The sequence below is a fragment of the Vigna unguiculata genome, chromosome 9 (assembly GCF_004118075.2).
Source record: "Vigna unguiculata cultivar IT97K-499-35 chromosome 9, ASM411807v1, whole genome shotgun sequence".
Lineage (NCBI taxonomy): Eukaryota > Viridiplantae > Streptophyta > Magnoliopsida > Fabales > Fabaceae > Vigna > Vigna unguiculata.
This window is the reverse complement of record NC_040287.1, coordinates 2,399,565-2,417,868: the sequence shown is the minus strand read 5'-3', so window position 1 is coordinate 2,417,868 and position 18,304 is coordinate 2,399,565. Positions and strand designations below refer to the sequence as shown.

General features: G+C 31.1%; 3 protein-coding genes across 4 annotated transcripts; 1 reads left to right on the top strand and 2 right to left on the bottom strand.

Annotated features, from left to right (window-relative positions):
- Positions 1 to 147: 147 nt before the first annotated feature.
- On the bottom strand, positions 148 to 6,345 carry LOC114195888 (pathogenesis-related homeodomain protein). Its single transcript, XM_028086316.1, has 11 exons — positions 6,126 to 6,345; positions 4,458 to 5,012; positions 3,208 to 3,373; positions 2,955 to 3,078; positions 2,765 to 2,877; positions 2,315 to 2,653; positions 1,743 to 1,976; positions 1,510 to 1,599; positions 1,257 to 1,307; positions 603 to 842; positions 148 to 510 (listed from the first exon to the last, which is right to left on the bottom strand). Exons 2-11 carry the CDS (start codon positions 4,988 to 4,990, stop codon positions 256 to 258), a joined length of 2,145 nt encoding a protein of 714 aa, XP_027942117.1. The 5' UTR covers positions 4,991 to 5,012; positions 6,126 to 6,345; the 3' UTR covers positions 148 to 255.
- A 2,388-nt stretch (positions 6,346 to 8,733) lies between these two features.
- On the bottom strand, positions 8,734 to 11,742 carry LOC114162298. Of its 2 annotated transcripts, none has more exons than XM_028046136.1 (2): positions 11,357 to 11,742; positions 8,734 to 9,110 (listed from the first exon to the last, which is right to left on the bottom strand). In XM_028046136.1, the coding sequence occupies exon 1, from the start codon at positions 11,633 to 11,635 to the stop codon at positions 11,366 to 11,368; it is 270 nt and encodes an 89-aa protein (XP_027901937.1). In that variant the 5' UTR covers positions 11,636 to 11,742; the 3' UTR covers positions 8,734 to 9,110; positions 11,357 to 11,365. The 2 variants fall into 2 exon arrangements, with proteins under 2 accessions (XP_027901937.1, XP_027901936.1); XM_028046135.1 differs by having other exon boundaries at positions 8,734 to 9,107; positions 11,357 to 11,733.
- A 1,614-nt stretch (positions 11,743 to 13,356) lies between these two features.
- Positions 13,357 to 18,042, top strand: LOC114196059 (putative clathrin assembly protein At5g57200). The gene is made up of 15 exons (XM_028086560.1): positions 13,357 to 13,446; positions 13,577 to 13,646; positions 13,860 to 13,957; positions 14,073 to 14,211; positions 14,314 to 14,441; positions 14,527 to 14,619; positions 14,709 to 14,759; positions 14,966 to 15,031; positions 15,115 to 15,180; positions 15,285 to 15,365; positions 15,445 to 15,522; positions 15,830 to 16,033; positions 16,131 to 16,206; positions 16,373 to 16,485; positions 17,505 to 18,042. Exons 1-15 carry the CDS (start codon positions 13,357 to 13,359, stop codon positions 17,967 to 17,969), a joined length of 1,818 nt encoding a protein of 605 aa, XP_027942361.1. The 3' UTR covers positions 17,970 to 18,042.
- The last annotated feature ends 262 nt before the right edge of the window (positions 18,043 to 18,304 follow it).

Here is an 18,304-nt window from a genome sequence, read left to right as displayed (position 1 = left end):
TTTATTAAGTCATAATTTTCAATTAAATACCAAAGTTAGTTAGATATTCCTTTTTGACAACAAATTAGTTAGATTCTCTATTCATTAAGTGTTTTATTAAAAGTTTAGGAGACTTAATACGTATTCATTAATATTTTTAATTACTAAATGGAATTTCCTAATATTATTAACTTATAAGAGATTGTTACATGTTCATTTACAACAAACTTACATCATGAGATGATGTGAAAAAAAATATAATAAAAAATATAATTATTACTCAACCTTTTCCCTTAATTGGGCTGTGGGAACATATATAATAGAGGGTTCATTTGTTGATCCCTTTGCTCTGCAATTTTGAACTTCATTTAGTTTTTGCTTCATGCTATCTACTTTACTCTTCACTTTGCTCAGTCTTTCAAACTCCAACTCTGCTATCTCAGAGTCTCCTTCATATACAAAATTTACCCTTTTTTTCTTTTCTTTCAAAAGTTTCTTCAAATTAACATCATCACTCATCTCCATGGATTCCTGAACATAAAACATCAGAAAACAACAAATTATTAATAGAACTTCCAATAACATAGGCCACCATTTCTCAAGTGTTCTTGCAAGAAATGTACCTTGTTGCTGTTTTCTCTTGACAGAGGTGGAGATGGTTTTTTCTTCCTTCTCTTCAAAAGACTGTTGCATAATTTATTTTTCTCTTGTCCTGTGATGCTTTGATCATCCTTCTGGGAATGAATCAGAGTAATTTTGGGGACTTCTGATCTCAGAAACTCATCTTTCTCCATGTTTGGAGATGTAGAATGCTTTGATATCTGAGATGTGAAACTCTGAAGCTGTTCTCCTTCTGATTGATACTGAACAAAACTCACTTATGTCAGACTTCTTTTTAAATTCGAAGAACAAAACAATTTCTTAATTCCTGAATAAAAGATGCTATGTTATCAACAAATTAATATGAACAAAAATACATAAACCTTCTTAACATTAATGATAAAGTTATGCAAGGTTTTGTACCAAATCATGTCTATTGCCAAATGGATCCCTATCTTCATCATATAACCTCCCACCATTCAGTATCTTATTCACCAACTGATTACAAATTTATCAACACTAAAAGATGTCTACAAGGGATGATGATCATTCAAAGGAGACATATCACAGAATTTCTTAGAAACTATGAACAAAAGAAAGAAAAATAAAATAAAAGAGAAACAATGTTACTCATAAACTGAAAAAGGACAGAGCAAAAGGTTAATGGTAAAGCTTACCCTTCTGGTTTTAAGTGCCGAGTAACGGGCGTTTTTGAACCATTTGCTAACCTGCATTTCTAAACACATTAGTAATAGAGTTTGAACAGATCAAAACAAGAAGAAAAGACCAAAAGCAATGCCAGTAACTTGCAGATAGAAATAGTATAATATTTGCAGTTTAATACTTAATGTTTAGCAAACCTATTGCTTCTATCAGATGAATTCAGATTATAATAGAAACAAGATGCAACCAGAGAATCCAAGGGATAACCTTTTCAGGATCTAGTCCCAATTCTTTTGAAAGACCCTCCTTCACGGATCTTGGAGGAAGCTCATTCTCTGCAAAAACTTGCCGAAGTTTCTGGAACATTTCATTACAAAACAATTAACAGACACAATTTGAGCATATATATCTATTTCTAAATGTGTTGTCAATTGGAATTTCAAAGGAGGGGGTTAATGGCAATAAAGAAAGATGGCTACAGGAATTGCCACAAGTAATACCTCAACTGCATCAAGTGGAATTCTGAAACAAGATCTTCTCATTTGTATGCCTGAAGAGCCCTTTCTTATTCTATCATTGCTCTCATTATTGGGATGTTTATTTTCACTTTCATGCAGGGTCATTAGAGTATTAACAGCATCAGACTCCTTTTCTCTTCGCTTTCTTTTGCCAGGACCCCAGTCTTCATCTTCACTCACTTGTTCACAAGGTGGAGCATCCTTCCCAAACATTTCCTGAAAACATGTCAAATCAAATGAAACTTATGACCAGAGAAGAAAATAGGGAGCTTTATCTTTTAGTAGTATTTCCATGCACAAACAATACAAAATTTCCATATGCACAAAGGGCAAAAAGTACATCCAATTGGAATTACTTTTAAACCAGTGTTGTAAACAAATTTTTCCAACCCTAAACATAAGAAAGGTAAACACTTTGTAGTTTGTACCAGTTATTATATGGCAGGCGGTGACTTAACAAAAGCCTTAAATTTTGAATTATCAACTTGAGGCTGAGGTTGTGAACTTTACTTTGAGAACAAATGCTTATGTTGAGTGAGAACTTAGATACTCACATCATACAGTTTCTTGTAGTCAACAGCTTTACGCTGCCTACGGCCGCATGCTATTTCACCGGATTCATCAGAATCAATGAAGCTATTGACAGAATAATATTGACGACTAAGGTCGTCATCTGCTGGAGGACATTCTTCATTCAAAGACCACAAACTCGAAGAACTGGTTGAATCATTGGATGCATTTTCATCAGCACCTTCTGTATTTATGCTGTGGCTGTCTTCTTTCCTCTCTGGATTGTAATCATCATCTTCAGGATCATCTGATGGCCATTCTTCTTCTGGATTTAGAAGTGCCATATGACCATCAGGCATATCAGCCTCTTCCTTGAATACATCCTTAATCCATGGAAGAAAGATATTATTACTTGGACCAGTAAGAATAGCTATATCAAAAGCGAAGTTGAAATCAGAAAAATCGGTGGATAAGAGATTATTAAGGTAAAAAACCTGCCAACTACTCTCCAAGGAAAATTGAGTCCCAAGATGGGCATTTGTTGACTCTATAATTTCTATCTTACATTCACAAAACTGGCAAAACCAGCCTTGGTCTCCAGGAGGAACTGCAATGTATAATTGAGCAATTTATTTTCTAAATAAAGATTACAGAACAAGTCTACTATTGTAAACAGGAACTCACTATTTTCAGTATCCAAAGGTGGATTCAGACATCTTTGGTGAAAAGCACGATTGCATGTGCCATCACATAGTATAATATCATTATCTGGGAAAGCTTCATGTAGTTTGCAATTGGCACAAAATATCTAGATGAAGAAAACAGAAATGTATATAATCAGCTCTTGAAATGGTGAACCATCTCTTCTCTGTATAAGTTCATTCAACATAAGAACAGTAAAAGTCAACAAGTATATGTAGTTTTGATACTTTCTCACATGTTCATGATATACAGATCCATCTGGAGCAATGACAGAATCTTCAATGCTACCCACAGAACTAAGAGAATCCAGCTGGCGTATAACATCACGAATACTAAGTTTACATTTTAAAATCTGCTTTTTCGCTCTTAGTAGCTCCTTTTCTGGCCTAATCTTCTCCCGACTGTGACAGGAACAATAATTAGTCACTAAACTATTTCTCAAGGGAAAGTGTTGAATTCTAAAAAAATATTGTTGCTTTTCAATAAAGATCACACTGCATTGCTCAAAAGCTTAAGTTAATTAGTTCAAGGCTCATGAGTGAGCTTGAAGTGTTTCCACAATGCACAAGCCCACCATTTGGCTGAAATTCACATTTACTTAAAATAATGGGTGGCAGGGTTCAAACTCATGACTTCTTGGCAATAAAAGCTCTGATACCATGCCATAAATAAGCTTTTCTAAAAGTTATTGCTTGTAGAATTATACATGATCTTCTATCTAACTTTACCGAACCATTATAAGATAAAAGCAACCATGATAAGATAAAAGCCTACTTCTTGTAATAATATTAAAATGTACTGTCATTTCAAAAACTTCAAATAAAATTTCTTTCAAAAAAGTATAAATTTATAGATCTCTCTTTGTTTTCTGTTCCGTTGGTAATTTTTCACTGTTTCGAGACACAGAAATAGGTTGAAAACACAACGAAGGTTAGTAGCTCCAGGACAAATTAAATTGTCTAAAAAGCATTCTAAATATCCTTGAGAAGACATGACACATGTAAACACAAAACATAAACAGGTTCTACCAAAGATCCCAAGGTAATGTTGATTATGAATTGTTTGTCTTTCCTATTTCATTTTTGACGAAGTTTGTTCCCCTCAAATTGTCAGCTTACATGTAAAATAATTAGGGTAAACAAATTTTTAGTTGTCCTAGACAATGGCTGGAGTCTAGAAATTCGTATCTTTTCTTCTCAAGTTGTATAATTTCCTTATATTATATATTTTCTATTGATGGAGAAACTATGTATTATACACAACACTTCCATGATTATTCTACAAGTGTAAAAAGGGCCATATCTAAATTTTCTTAATGTGATATAGTGAATACAATTTTCCTACTCCAAAAAAATTCCTTCACACATTCTTCTGAACTGTAGAAGGGAGGCCTAGATCTCATTCAATCATTTAAAAAGTAATATTGGCATTTCATTTATCAAACACTTAGAAAAAGATATATGCTAAAGAAAAATTGCTCCATACCTTTGACCTTTCCAACCTTCTCCAGAGTAAGCATCAATAAGGTTTTGCTCCAGCTTCATTTTTATTAAGAGGTATCTCGTTCTCCTTCGAAGGCGTGAAGCATCATCATGATCCATGCTGTCCCTTTGTCTGCTCTTCTTTTTGTTCCTCTTACGTTTTTTATTTTTTGCCTCTTCATCAACACCATTCCCCTCTTTTCTAGAACTATGAGGATTTTTTCTTCCTTGTAGCTTTGTTGAAGACACCATCCGTGAAGAGTTCCCATCAGTTTTATGAAGAGTTTTTCTAATAATCACTTTTTTATTTGAAGAGTCCTCAAGTGGTGCCTTGATAGAAGAATCAGCAACTCTTTTCTTTGATGTGTTTGTACCAACTCTGAGTTTATGAGATCTTGACTTCTCTTTGTGTTCCTTCCTTCGGTGTTTTGTGCTACTTGCTTTTAATTTTGATGAAAATAGCTTGGACTTAATCTGTTCCTTTGAGTAACTGGATTTTCCAGATCCTTTCTTATTTAAATTCTCCGCATCCCGCATATTAATTGATTATGTATCAGGCCTGATGCACAGATGTAAAATTGATAAATAGTGACTTCAAAAGTACAAGTAACCAATAACTCAACATATTTCTGTGCCAACATGTATTTTGTACAAATAAGAACACACAGAGATATGATTCCTTGCACTTTCAAATGAAAATCAGTAGCATTACTTCTTTTTCATTGTTAAGATACACCATACAAAGTCATTTTATACTACAGATAAAATAACAATGCTTAATAGGAAATACCATGAGCAGTGCAATTGATTAAATCATTAACAATTTGATACACAACTACAACCCTTTATGAATCCATCATATTAGCAAATCATGCGATGAAAGATATCATTGTAACCAAATTCACACAGAACCGAGAGAATATACTATCCTTTCCCAAAACTGACAAACCAATATAGTGTTTACTCGCAGCAAATCAATCCAAATACATATAAAAAGTGAGAAAGACTATTTCAAAAGGGGGTAAGAAATTAACAAAGGGTAATGATGAGTGATGACGTCCCACTTCAAAATACACCAAGAAATCAAGCCACAATCATCAACAACATAGTAATTGGTAACCTACACAAAATAGTTCAAGAAAACCCCGATGCAACACTGCCAAGCACATTCAGCTCAAGAGGAGCCAGAAACCATTTCAAGCACTGCATGGTCAACAACACATGAAATAGACACAGAAGAACACTAATTCAAGAATCACTCGACAAATTCAATGACGAAAAAAACTTTTTAGGCATGAAGACTACAGGAACCTGATCACTTCAAAGGCTAAAAGAATCGCAAAATTTACTAATCATAATTTTCCCCCAATCTCTCTCACAACCACAATTCAATAAAAGAAAAACAAGAACTTTATGCTTAGAGAAGCTAAGTGATTAGTGTGGTCAATTGGTCTACAAAGTAACGCGAAGGCATAGACTTAGCTGAGCCCCACAAAGTTCCAAGCCAAAACAAAAGGAACCCACATGAGCTTAAGGTCAATAAGAGAAAACCAACCTGCAATGGAAGAAAAAATAAGGGTAAAGATCTGAACTTTGAATTGCCCTGAAGCTGTATCACACGAGAAAAAAAGGAATTTAAGCTTAGAACTTTGAATAAAGAAGTGAAACTTACCTTTTATTGAGTGAATGGTTTGAATATGAAACTGGGTCTTTGATTCCCAATGTACAGAACAGTCACCGGAGATGGTGTGGCTGTTCCGGAAGCATCACCGGCAACGGCAAGCTTCTTTTCTTTCTCTTCACTTTTAAACTCTAACCTTTGTTTTGGTGTGTATGTTACACCTTACAATCACTATTCCAGTAACAAAGAAGTGTTCCTTTTTTTGTTTTTGTTTGTCCCTCTAAAAGCTTTACTTATTTATGTATCTATTAAATATTATATTAACTGATACATTTTTATTTTGTTTTCATATTATCATTCCATTGTTAATTGTTATGTACGGTAAATCTATGAAAATTTACAATAACTCTTTTAAACATTACATTACAGATTTTTTTATTGATTTAAAATTTAAAAACCTCTATTTATATTTATTTATATACAAACTGTGTCTTTTACCCAAGTCAAACAAAAAACAAACTTGTTCTTTGGAGAACTCGAATCCTTAATGTGTTAAATGTTTTCAGTGTGAATGAATTCAATGAAGTATCTACAAATATCTCTGCCAAATGTAATCTTCTTTCCACGTTATGAACATAAAACTCATCTAAGATTAGGTGGTTTTGGAAGTCAAAGAAAATGGTTACTTTGTTGTAGGGTTGTGAGAGGACACAAACTTATATTTGAGAAAGGGAGAGAAAAAATAATTAAATTTGGTTTTAGTTTAATAAATTTGTTTTATTTTTTTTTGCTCAAATTTTACATTGATATTTTAACTTTTATAGTTATTATTTTTTTTTTCTATGATAAAATTCTAATAGTGTGTTTCTAACCAAGTGGTTTATTGTTCAAATTTTGGATATATCATGACATAAATTATGTTTAACACAAGTATTATTACAACTTTTACCTAATAGAGTGATAATTTAACAAAACGTGTAGAGTATTTAAAGAAAATATATAAAATTAAAAACAAGTCGTAGAATAAGGTCTATTTTTGTTTTCTCTTTTTCACTTGATAGAGATGAAAACAATCAATTTTAAACTTAAGAGGTAAAAAATACATTATTCTAAATTTGAAGGAATAAAAGCATTTTTTAAAAATAAGCCATGGCTAAAATGCAAGAATAAATTTGTGTTATTATGACTTTAGTCTTTGCATTATGTAATGAATTTGACGATATCTATCATAATGTTTTAGAAAGTAAAGTGGTGTGTAATAACTTGTTAAAATACAGAATAATATTGTTTTAATTGGTATAAACATATAAGTTTGTATGGTTTTAATATGTCATGTAAGAGATTTAAAGTAAAATATCAACATTTAACAATTATTTTAAAACTGGACTAGGAACCTGATCATATCAATGGTTTAAATTTTCATTTTTACACAGTGAAATTTAATAATAATAATAATAATAAAATAAATATTATATAAAATATTATTAAATTACATATATAACATCATTCATTTATAACACTGAAAACTAAAATAAATTTTAATTGCATAGGTTACATTAAAAAAATTGATCTGAAAAATCTTAGTAAAATCCACCTACTATTCATTTATAATTTTTTTTAATATAATAATTTTCAGTAACAATAAATACTTAAAATCAAAATAATAATAAATTAGTATAATATAGAATTATGAAAAGTAAGATATACAAATATAAATTAATAGAAATGACTAAGTTACATGCTTTATAAAAATTAAATAACAATATATGCCAATTTGTAAATCTTATTAAATGTCTTTTTATTTGCCTTAAATTTATTTCAGAATAAGTTTTAAAAATTAATTTAAATTCTTAAAGTATTTTTGTAAAACTAACACTTAAAACTGTTCTTTTAAAAATTCAATTTAAGATAAGTTTTTTTTTTTATTCAAATCGCTTTTCAAAAGTGTTATTTAATATGAAGACAAATAGCTTTGAATTATGACAAAAGTTCTATAATAAATATGAACATATTAAAACGCTTGCCAATACCAGTTGAAATTACAAGGTAAAATTGAATGAAGGAAAAAAATGGAAGAAAACTAAGCAAAATCTTAAAATGTCTCCACCAAAAGTTAAACATGATTTATTAATTAGATGCAATTTAATTGTAGTTGATTTAATTTAAATTACAAGTAAGGATGGTAACATGAACAGAACAGTGTCATAAAAAATTACATTTTTTTTTCTCACTTTCATTGATATAAGATAACCAATATACATGTTAAATTTTTTTATGTTAAATCTTTTTTACTAATTCAATATCAATTAATTAATTTTTTATAAAAAAATAAAAATTATAGTAAAAAGTAATATTATTAAATATTCAATATAAAAAAATATTATTAATTTTTTAATATCAAGTATTTAGAAATAAATTATAATGATATAAATTTCAAATCAAAATATAATAAAACAATTGGATAAGAATAAAATAAATTACACGTAAATAAAATTTTATGATAACAAAAATATATGTCAGTTTTTCAAACATTACTGAAGCAATCTTGATAAAGTTGAAAAATATTTTAAAAAATTATAAAACAAAAGAAATATAAACGAGAACAAGTTTCACACAGTTTATAATTTAGTTCAAAGATCACCTACTAATAACACAACTCTAAATTTAACCAATGGCTTTATTATAAACGAGAACAGTTCATATAATGTACAAGATTCGAGTGCAGCCATTAAAAGACTAAACCCATTCAGCTTTACCTGATGAAAAATTCAACTTTGACAAACTATGATTTGTTTCAGATGTGAAACTCATCCTACAAGGTGAGCAGTTGAAAAAGAAAATCTCCACGTCAAGTGGACTAAGAAAGTATGTTTTCTTTTCACAAGTTCGATTAACAATTAAGTGCGAGAAAAATCAGAATTGTATCAAATAGACCTTTTTATTGTCATCCGAATGATAAAATACATCGAAGCTGACAGTGTCTTTCTGCATTCGTTTTTCAGATCAGCCACCTCCGATTCAACAACCAGAATCCTGCTAACCAAAACAAATCAATCATATAATATTAGCCACAAGGAATAGGTACTTGTACTTAGTTAAAGAATAAGTATTGTATATTAACAATTGAATTGAGGTACACTACTGACTTGGAATTTGCATGAAGTAGAACGTATTTTGAAAATAAGTATAAATATTTAGATATTTGGAATGCCAAGAAAAACTATGTTAAGTAGTTACTTTGAAATGTAAAATTGCCCCTCAAAAAATGAGGAGGGCTGCATTTCAGGGTCATGGTGCACCGAAAAATTACTTTGGAAGTTTTGGGGGGTGTCTGGTTTGTTTTGTGTTTTTCATAGTATACTTCAGCAATAACTGCAAAATGTCATCTTGTTTTCATATCCTGCTTCTTGCTCTTAACTCAAGGAAATGGTGATGATGAATATTCTTTGTTTTCACCATCACCTTCACAACACATATTTTGAAATATGAATTAAAAAGAAAACGAGATATCGTTATAGAATTGTAAATGGAAACACATTAACCGAAAATGAAAAAATATCCCCTTAATGTGGATTAGAACCAAAAAAATAACTAAGAAATTTGGCACTTTAGCGAGAGAGTGAGTGAGTCCCCTATTCCCAAATCTGAATCAAGAAGATTGCAGATCATAGAGATTGGATGCTTATAAAAACTACAGAAGAAGCTGTCTCCTGTCAATTCCTGGAAGTGGAGAATCCTGTCCCCACTACCTACTACTTTCCAACGTAATACTCCGTCCTTCCACCCAACAATTTCAGGTGTAATCTTGTACACTCCTAGCTAACAAGCTGTAATTAACACGAACTAATAAAGAGGCCCTACTAATTTGTGGGTTGTGGCCATCTATTACTATTATCATACCTCACATAACAATTCACAAACAAACATGTTCACCACTAAGTATTTCTAAAGAATGATATTTATGTCCCAATGTTTTATCAGCACATTTGAGAATAGAGATTTGTGAAACAATTTTTATTTTTGAGTAGAGAGGTCACAGAAGATTCCAAAAAAAAATTGAAAGCAACTTTACCAAAACATATATAACTTTTGTAGCATCGAACCTTTAAATATTTTGTTCTGCACTATTACTAAAATTCTAAAACTTATAGGTTATATAAATGACCAAGCGTTTGCAAGAATAAATTTTCACATATTTTATTAGTGCAAACCTACAAACTATTAAATTCAGCACCAACATGAACAACACAAATGATGTGGAACATTCAAATCTAAAGAGTAAACACTGGCATATGGATATGGAGTAGGAAGCCTTTGAAAACTAACAATTCAGATTTACTCATCCAACAAGTAAACAATCGGAAATAAATCACTACTTCCAGAGAACTAAAGCACTACAACCAAATTAAAATCCGTTCACTTTCACACATTTCATTATCATTTAAGAGCAAGAAAATTAATTATTGTATCAAAGATAACTGATTTTATCATCTAACCTATTAAATATATCAAAGCTGAAAGTAACTTCATGCTTTGATTTTTGACGTTAGAAGAAAAAAAAGTGGTCAACCATATCCAACACAACAAAAACAAGAATAAATTACTTAGATATCAACTACCGAATATAAAACAAAACAGCACTCACAAAGAACAAACACAAGTAATGTGTGTTTGTTTCCTATTTTCATTTTCAACGTCATCAATAATTCCATGTTATCTTATTTTAGTAATGTTATTCCAGGTATGCTACTCCATCTCAAAACTCTGAAATTGAAGAAAAAAGTGACATTTTTTCTTGCCTTCCCACATACATCTTCCTTCTTTGGATACAATCCTATTCCAGGCACTTGAACATAGCATCCCTACCAACATGAACTGTTGAGGAACGACCCCCAACAAAAAATCACCGCGAAAATGCTAGGATGTGTTTGGTTTGTTTGACGTTTCCAATTCCAACGTCATTAGTTTTCCAGTTCCCTATTCCATCACAAAAACTCTGAAATAAAAGTAAAAAATATGACATACATTGTTTTTCCGTTTGTTTCGCGTTTTCATCTACAATGCTGTAAGTTTTCAAATCACAAAAACATCGAAAGAAAATAAAAAGAGACATTTTTTTTTCCCAACTGACATTCGGAGAAGAAGGATTAGCCCCATTCGCTAAACCTATACCCAATCGGTACATATAATTCAGGATTAAAAACAAACAAAGCCAAAAACAAAAAACAAAACACAGCATGTAACCAATTTCTGGAAAAAACGGCGCCGTATTGGAAATGTACCTGAAGGAATCAGTGGTGCTGCTGGGCGTGCTGCTGAATGTGCTCGAGGTGGCGGCGCTCGTGGGGGAGAGCGACGAGGTAGGAGAAGATCATGCCGCCGAAGCAGACATGGAAAATGGGATCGGGAGAATCGGCCTCGATGTACTTGGCGTGGTAGTTATCCATGCCTCGCTGAATCGCTCTCTTTATGTAATTCAACGACAGCATCGGCTTCACGTGCTCCGGAACCTCGCTCACCTTCTTCCCCTTTATCTCATTGTAGAATCTTCTCAGCGCCATTGCTTCTTCGCTCTCTCCGCAACAAAACCCTAGATTTTGATTTTAATTTTGATTTTACAATTGCAACTATGGCGAATGGAATGTGATTTTGTTTCTGTGTGGATGGTTTTTGGGGAATTCTCAACCCAACGTCTCAGAAGTCCAAGTGACCCGACCCGACCCGACCGAATATGTAGCTATGGGTTTCGCCCTGTTCAACTTGGGCCGCTACAACCATGCTCGAATGTTGTTGGTATTTAGAAATACTAATTTATTTACGGTTTAAGTGGTTGGTTATTTTTAATCAAGTTTCTTTTAAAATTTAATTGAATGAATATGATTATTACTTGAATATTTATTGTTTGCATACTTTTAGATAAAAATAAAACATAATATAATTAATTTTTACGTTTTTTATATTTTAGTTGAATATTTATTAAAAAAAAATTTAAGTGTTTAATATCTTTATATTTTTTAATTAAATTCTATTATTGGTAATGTGATTGTTTCAAGTATAATATTACAAATTTCAAAGATAAAAAGTTGGAAAATTTTATTCTGGTGATTGACTTAGAGAATGAAACAATGTTATTTTTTATAGAGAAGATAATTATGATTTTTTAAAACATTTAGAATTCATATTAATTCTTATGATTTCGAGCAACATGGCAATGTTTTTATTAAGTTCAACAGACCACTCAAAATGAACTTTGCAAAGGCTACTTCTATAGCTTAGAGTTTTTTAATTAAATTTTATTATTAATAATGTGATTATTTCAAGCATAATATTACAAATTTCATCAATAAAAAATGAAACTTTTTATTTTAGTGATTAAATTAGAGAATGAAATAATGCTATTTTTTTATAAAGAAGATAATTATGATTTAAGAGATTTGTTTTTATTGTTGTCATATATATAGTGTTGTGTTTTAGATTACAAAATCAAGCACTGTTGCTTTACTTGAACGCCAAAATCAAACAGAAAAACTCAATCGAAAATTTTAAAGATTTTATAAATTTATTAAAATAAGTTATTTTCAATAAAAAAAATAATTGAAAATAATTAAATTTATGAAAGGCTTAAAACTAAATTAGATTTTTTTTTCATACACGTAAATAATGACAATGCTAATAAACCACATCACATATATGACCATAAAATAAAAATAACTCAATTAAATTAATTTTGGACATTAGAACAAAATTTTGTAATAAAAAATTAAATAAAAATATTTAAAAGCAATAGTGGTTTAAAACTTAGACAAGGAAGAGTGGGTTGAATCAATAATGTCCAATAAAAATAAATGACTTAATCAATTTGTTAAAAAGATTAATTCAATGAAAAATGGCGTATAATTTTTTTAAAACATTTAGAATTCATTTATTTTTTTTTCAAGCAACATGGCAATATTCTTATTAACCTCAACACCACACAAATCAAAGTGAACCTTCCCAAGGACACTTCTATAACTTTAAAGAAAACGAAACGAAAACTCCACTTTTTCTATTCTTGAAAATTCAACCAACAGATTCTGCAGAAATTTTCGTCAGAAGTAACCCAACTGTCTCGTCAAGATTCATAAAATAGTTAATCCAAACACATTTTCCAAAGTACCAAAACACCCTTCTCAGAGATAAATCAGAACGAAGAAGAAAACAAGAACATCGTTCATATTCTTCTCTCTTTGTTTTTTCTCTTTCCTTCGTCAAAGCCATAAAAGTTAACCATTTTTAATGAATAATGGGAACGTTTCAGAGCTTCAGAAAAGCCTATGGAGCTCTCAAGGATTCTACCAAGGTTGGCCTTGCCAAAGTCAATAGCGAATACAAGGTGATATATATATATGATTTCTTCATTATATATTATATATATACGTAAAAATGCATGCATGCAAACGTATTTTCTCATTCTTTTGAAATTTCAATGCATAGATTGATTCTGTTCCATTTTTTTTACAAAGGACTTGGATATCGCAATTGTAAAAGCTACCAATCACGTGGAATACCCTCCCAAGGAGCGTCATGTTCGAAGTATATCCATGTTAAAATATAATTTACAGTTTCTGTTGAATAATGCAGATGATACTTTTACATTTTCTATGATATCTTATAACATCTCACAGAACTTGCTAATTTCCAAAGCTTCTATTCATCAATTTATGTTTGTTTATTGTCCTTGCAAAAATTATTTTGATTCTGTTCTCATTCTTCTCTTGTATGTAATATTCCTTAAATTGTTTGCAGAAATATTCTATGCAACATCAGCACACCAGCCACGAGCAGATGTATCATACTGCATTCATAAACTTTCTAAGAGACTTTCCAAAACACGAAGCTGGATAGTAAATCCTTTTGTTCATATTCATATACATCTTCTTCTGAAATCGTTGTGAACCAAATCATTATGAAGTTTTCATGATTGTATAAAATTCACATGTAATTGAATGAAAATGACAGGTTGCTATAAAGACATTAATAGTGATTCATAGGACTTTGAGAGAGGGTGATCCTACCTTTAGAGAAGAAATGCTTAATTACTCACGCAGGGGACATGTTCTCCAAATATCCAATTTCAAAGATGATTCAAGCCCTCAAGGTAAATTCATCAGTTATGCAGATAAATTTCTTAGAATTAACTATTTTGAACATCTTTAACCTTTTTTCTTATTCATAATTATTAACTTAATTATCCTTGTAGCTTGGGATTGTTCTGCATGGGTTCGAACGTATGCACTATTTTTGGAAGAAAGACTTGAATGCTTTAGGGTGCTTAAATATGATATAGAATCAGAACGTTTGACAAAATCATCACCAACTGCAACTAAAGTGTGTGTTTTTCCTTGTATTGTTCACACTCATGTTTATTTTTCAAGCATCATAGAATGCTATTGAGTTTTTTCCACTTTCACAGGCACATAGTAGAACTCGATCACTGAATAGTGAAGACCTATTGGGACAGTTACCTGCACTGCAGCAACTCCTATATCGCCTTATTGCTTGTCAGGTATGAACTAATGCAAAATTTTATCACTGATGACTTAGATTTGTTGTAACATATTCCTTATCATTGAATTTTCTTCAATTATGATGCAGCCTGAAGGATGCTCTTATAGCAACTACCTAGTGCAGTATGCATTGGCTCTGGTATGCATTTTATTGTTTTATATTAGCAATTTGAGTTTCATCTCAGAAAATGATCAACAGCAATAACGTGATTAGTTATGGATAACTTTATTTGTGATCATAGCCTTCATAGCTGAACTACTATCTGTCACCAAAGGGCTCTGTGCATCTTTTACTTGCGTTTCATCTTGTCATTTACTTCTGGTTGTTTTGGCAATGTCATTTAGGTTTTGAAAGAAAGTTTCAAAATATATTGTGCACTCAATGATGGAATCATCAATCTCGTGGATATGGTAGTGTCTATATATCATGATTTAATTTACCACTTGATCATTTTATTTGATATTCAAATCCCACTAACTAGTGAAAATCATAGTTCTTCGATATGACAAGGCATGATGCAGTGAAGGCTCTAAACATTTATAAAAGAGCTGGTCAACAGGTTTACAATGACATTTTTTCAAACACATTATAATTGATGTCTAATAGACATAAAGTTTTATGTTTTTAAGGTGTTGATGATGTTCTTTTATGAACATTATGCAGGCTGAGAATCTTGCTGACTTCTATGAATACTGCAAGGGCTTGGAACTTGCCAGAAATTTCCAGTTTCCAACACTGAGACAGGTTCTTTTTGTTTGTTTAAGTCATATGATATTATGTAAGGAAGAATGTAACAATTTTTTTTACTATACATGATGAACAGCCACCTCCGTCTTTCCTTGCAACTATGGAAGAATACATTAGAGAAGCACCTCAAACAGGATATGTTAACAGGAGATTGGTACGAAAAGATTATCTAAAAATTCCTTAGATTTCACAATTTATTCTTAGACTTACAGTTAACAAAATTTGTATCAGTGTCATTATTTGTGGTTTCTGCAACTCTCACATAACACTACCTTACTCAGGTTTCATCGTAGAGAAACTGGTATAATGGAAAAAACTGATCATTTTTCATAAAAAAAAACTTAGTCCAATTCTTTCACTATAAAATATTACTCATATACTTTCTATACTTTTTGACTTGTTCATTTACGTAGTTTGTAAGCAAATCTGTTCACTCATGTAAAAAACTCAATCAACATCAGGAGTATCAAGAAAATGATGATGAATCATCTAAAGAAGATTCAGAATCCGATGAAACTGAAGATCCTCAAGAAAATGAAGAACACTACGAGGAAATGAACGAGGAAGATTCGGTAGCAGGGGATGAAGCACAATTAAAGGAGGAGGAGGTGGAGGTTGAGCCTCCTCCATTGATATCAACCGATGATGGTACAAATGATTTGTTGGTATGTGTTGATTATAATAAAATCATGGTTTCCATGGATGACGCCATTGATGTTCGCTTAATGGAATGAATAAATAAACACTTCTCAATCTTTGCAGGGACTTAATGAAATAAATCTAAAAGCTATGGAACTGGAGGAAAACAATGCTATGGCTCTTGCAATTGTACCACCTGGTGGTAAGGACTTTAAAGTAAATGATTGAAAAAATCAAGTATTTCATTGCAGAGATTGCACTTTTTTTGCTTCATTCATGCATACCTTAGAGTTTCAGAGATTTACATTTTAACAATCATGGATGCAATGCTTTTGTTGTATTCTAAAAGTTTGAAGTTTGTGTAGGAAGTAACCCAAACAATCTTGCTTTGAGTAGCATTGATGGAACTACTGGTTGGGAACTTTCATTAGTTGCAGCACCAAGTAAACACACTGCTCAAGTCACAGATCGCAAAATGGTTTGTTTCTCTACCATAGTAACATCAATTACTTATTCACCTTTACCTCTTCATTTTTTTTCTCATACTAAAACTACTGAGATGTGTGTTATGACTGCACAATTTTCATTCCTATATAGATATATACGTACACTTTCACATTAATTGGTCTTGGTGTAGGTTGCATCAAGGTGATGGTGAATGGAACTATTTACATGTTTAGAAAACAAGAATCTTTTTACACAACTCCCAGATGATCTTCCCTTTTGCCATAATAGTAAAAAGATGTAGAATAGGGTAAAAGTTGAGAGATTTTGGTTTTGATGATGAAAAACAGGTTTAATTATTTATCTAGTTTCTATCTTCGTCTAAAAATGTGTTAAGTTCTTCCTTCAGATTTTTTTAATTTTAAATTGGTCTTAATTTGTAAAAATTTATACAATTTGATCCTAATTTATGAAAATTTGATACAAGTTTGTTGTTTTTGTTAAATTTCTTGATACAACATTGATACTAAAATTATGTTAATTATATCTACAAAACAAACCATCATTATAAACAATTTCAACTGTTATACAAAATTGGAAAATGATTTTTTGACTACTAAATTTTCATAAATTTTTTTTACAACATGAGGTGTCTAAGTGGTTTTTCATTTTTTCATTTTCTCATTCTCAATATTCCAAAACCATTTAAAAGATGACACCTCATGTTGTAAGAAAAAATTGTCAAAATTTAGTAGTCAAAATATTATTGTTCTACAAAATTATTGATCAGTTTCAAGAAATTTAACCATATACATCAATCTTCACAAATCAGGACCTAATTACACTAATTTTTACACAATTCTTGATCAAATTGAGATTAAAAGAAAACTAAAGGATCAACTTTAATGTTTTAAGAAGAAAATAAAGATCAAATGACTAATTAAACCTAGGAAAAAAAAACATTACCCTTGGCTTTATAGGTTACAACCTGAGAAGTGATGATGCAGAAAAATATTAACACAGTTCTTTTTGCCTCCTTTATTATTAAGCCAGGCCGGTGGTTTTGATAACCTGTTATTGGACAGTCTGTATGAAGATGAAAATGCGAGAAGACAACTTCAACTCCAAAATGCAGGTTATGGACATGGCGCAACCGCCATTGATGCACAGAACAACCCTTTTGATCATTATAACCAACAACAACAAGATCCTTTTGTAATGTCCAACAACATAGCACCTCCAACCAATGTGCAATTGGCACTACTAGCTCAACAACAACAACAACACATGATGTTCCAACAGCCACAGATGATGTACCAACAACAACAACAACAGCAACCTCAACAACACGACATGATGATGATGGTTCCTCACCAGCACCAGCAGCAACCACAGAACAACCAGTACTCTCAACACATGCAGAGTCCAGGTTCTCATAATCCCTTTGGAGATCCTTTGCCAGTACCAAACTACAACCACAACTACGTCTCCCAGCAAGGAAATTACAATTTAATGTAGATTTTGTCTTCGTTCTCATCATTTCGTCTTCTCCTTTTTTCTCACTGCCAAAAAGAATTTATAAATTCTTTTTCTGATAGAAGGATACATTTTTTTCTTTTCATGTAACATTCTTTGACTAGTGAATGACATGCTTAATTTTTTTTGTTTTCATTTGTATATTTATCTGTTATTCATCTATGAACAATATATTTTGACAACTAAATTTTGACAACTTTCTCTTATGATTTAATATACATATTTTAAGTAATAATGAGTAAATAAAAAAATAAATAACCATTTAAAAGATACTATCTAATATTATAAGAAAAAGTTATTAAAATTTAGTTCTCAAG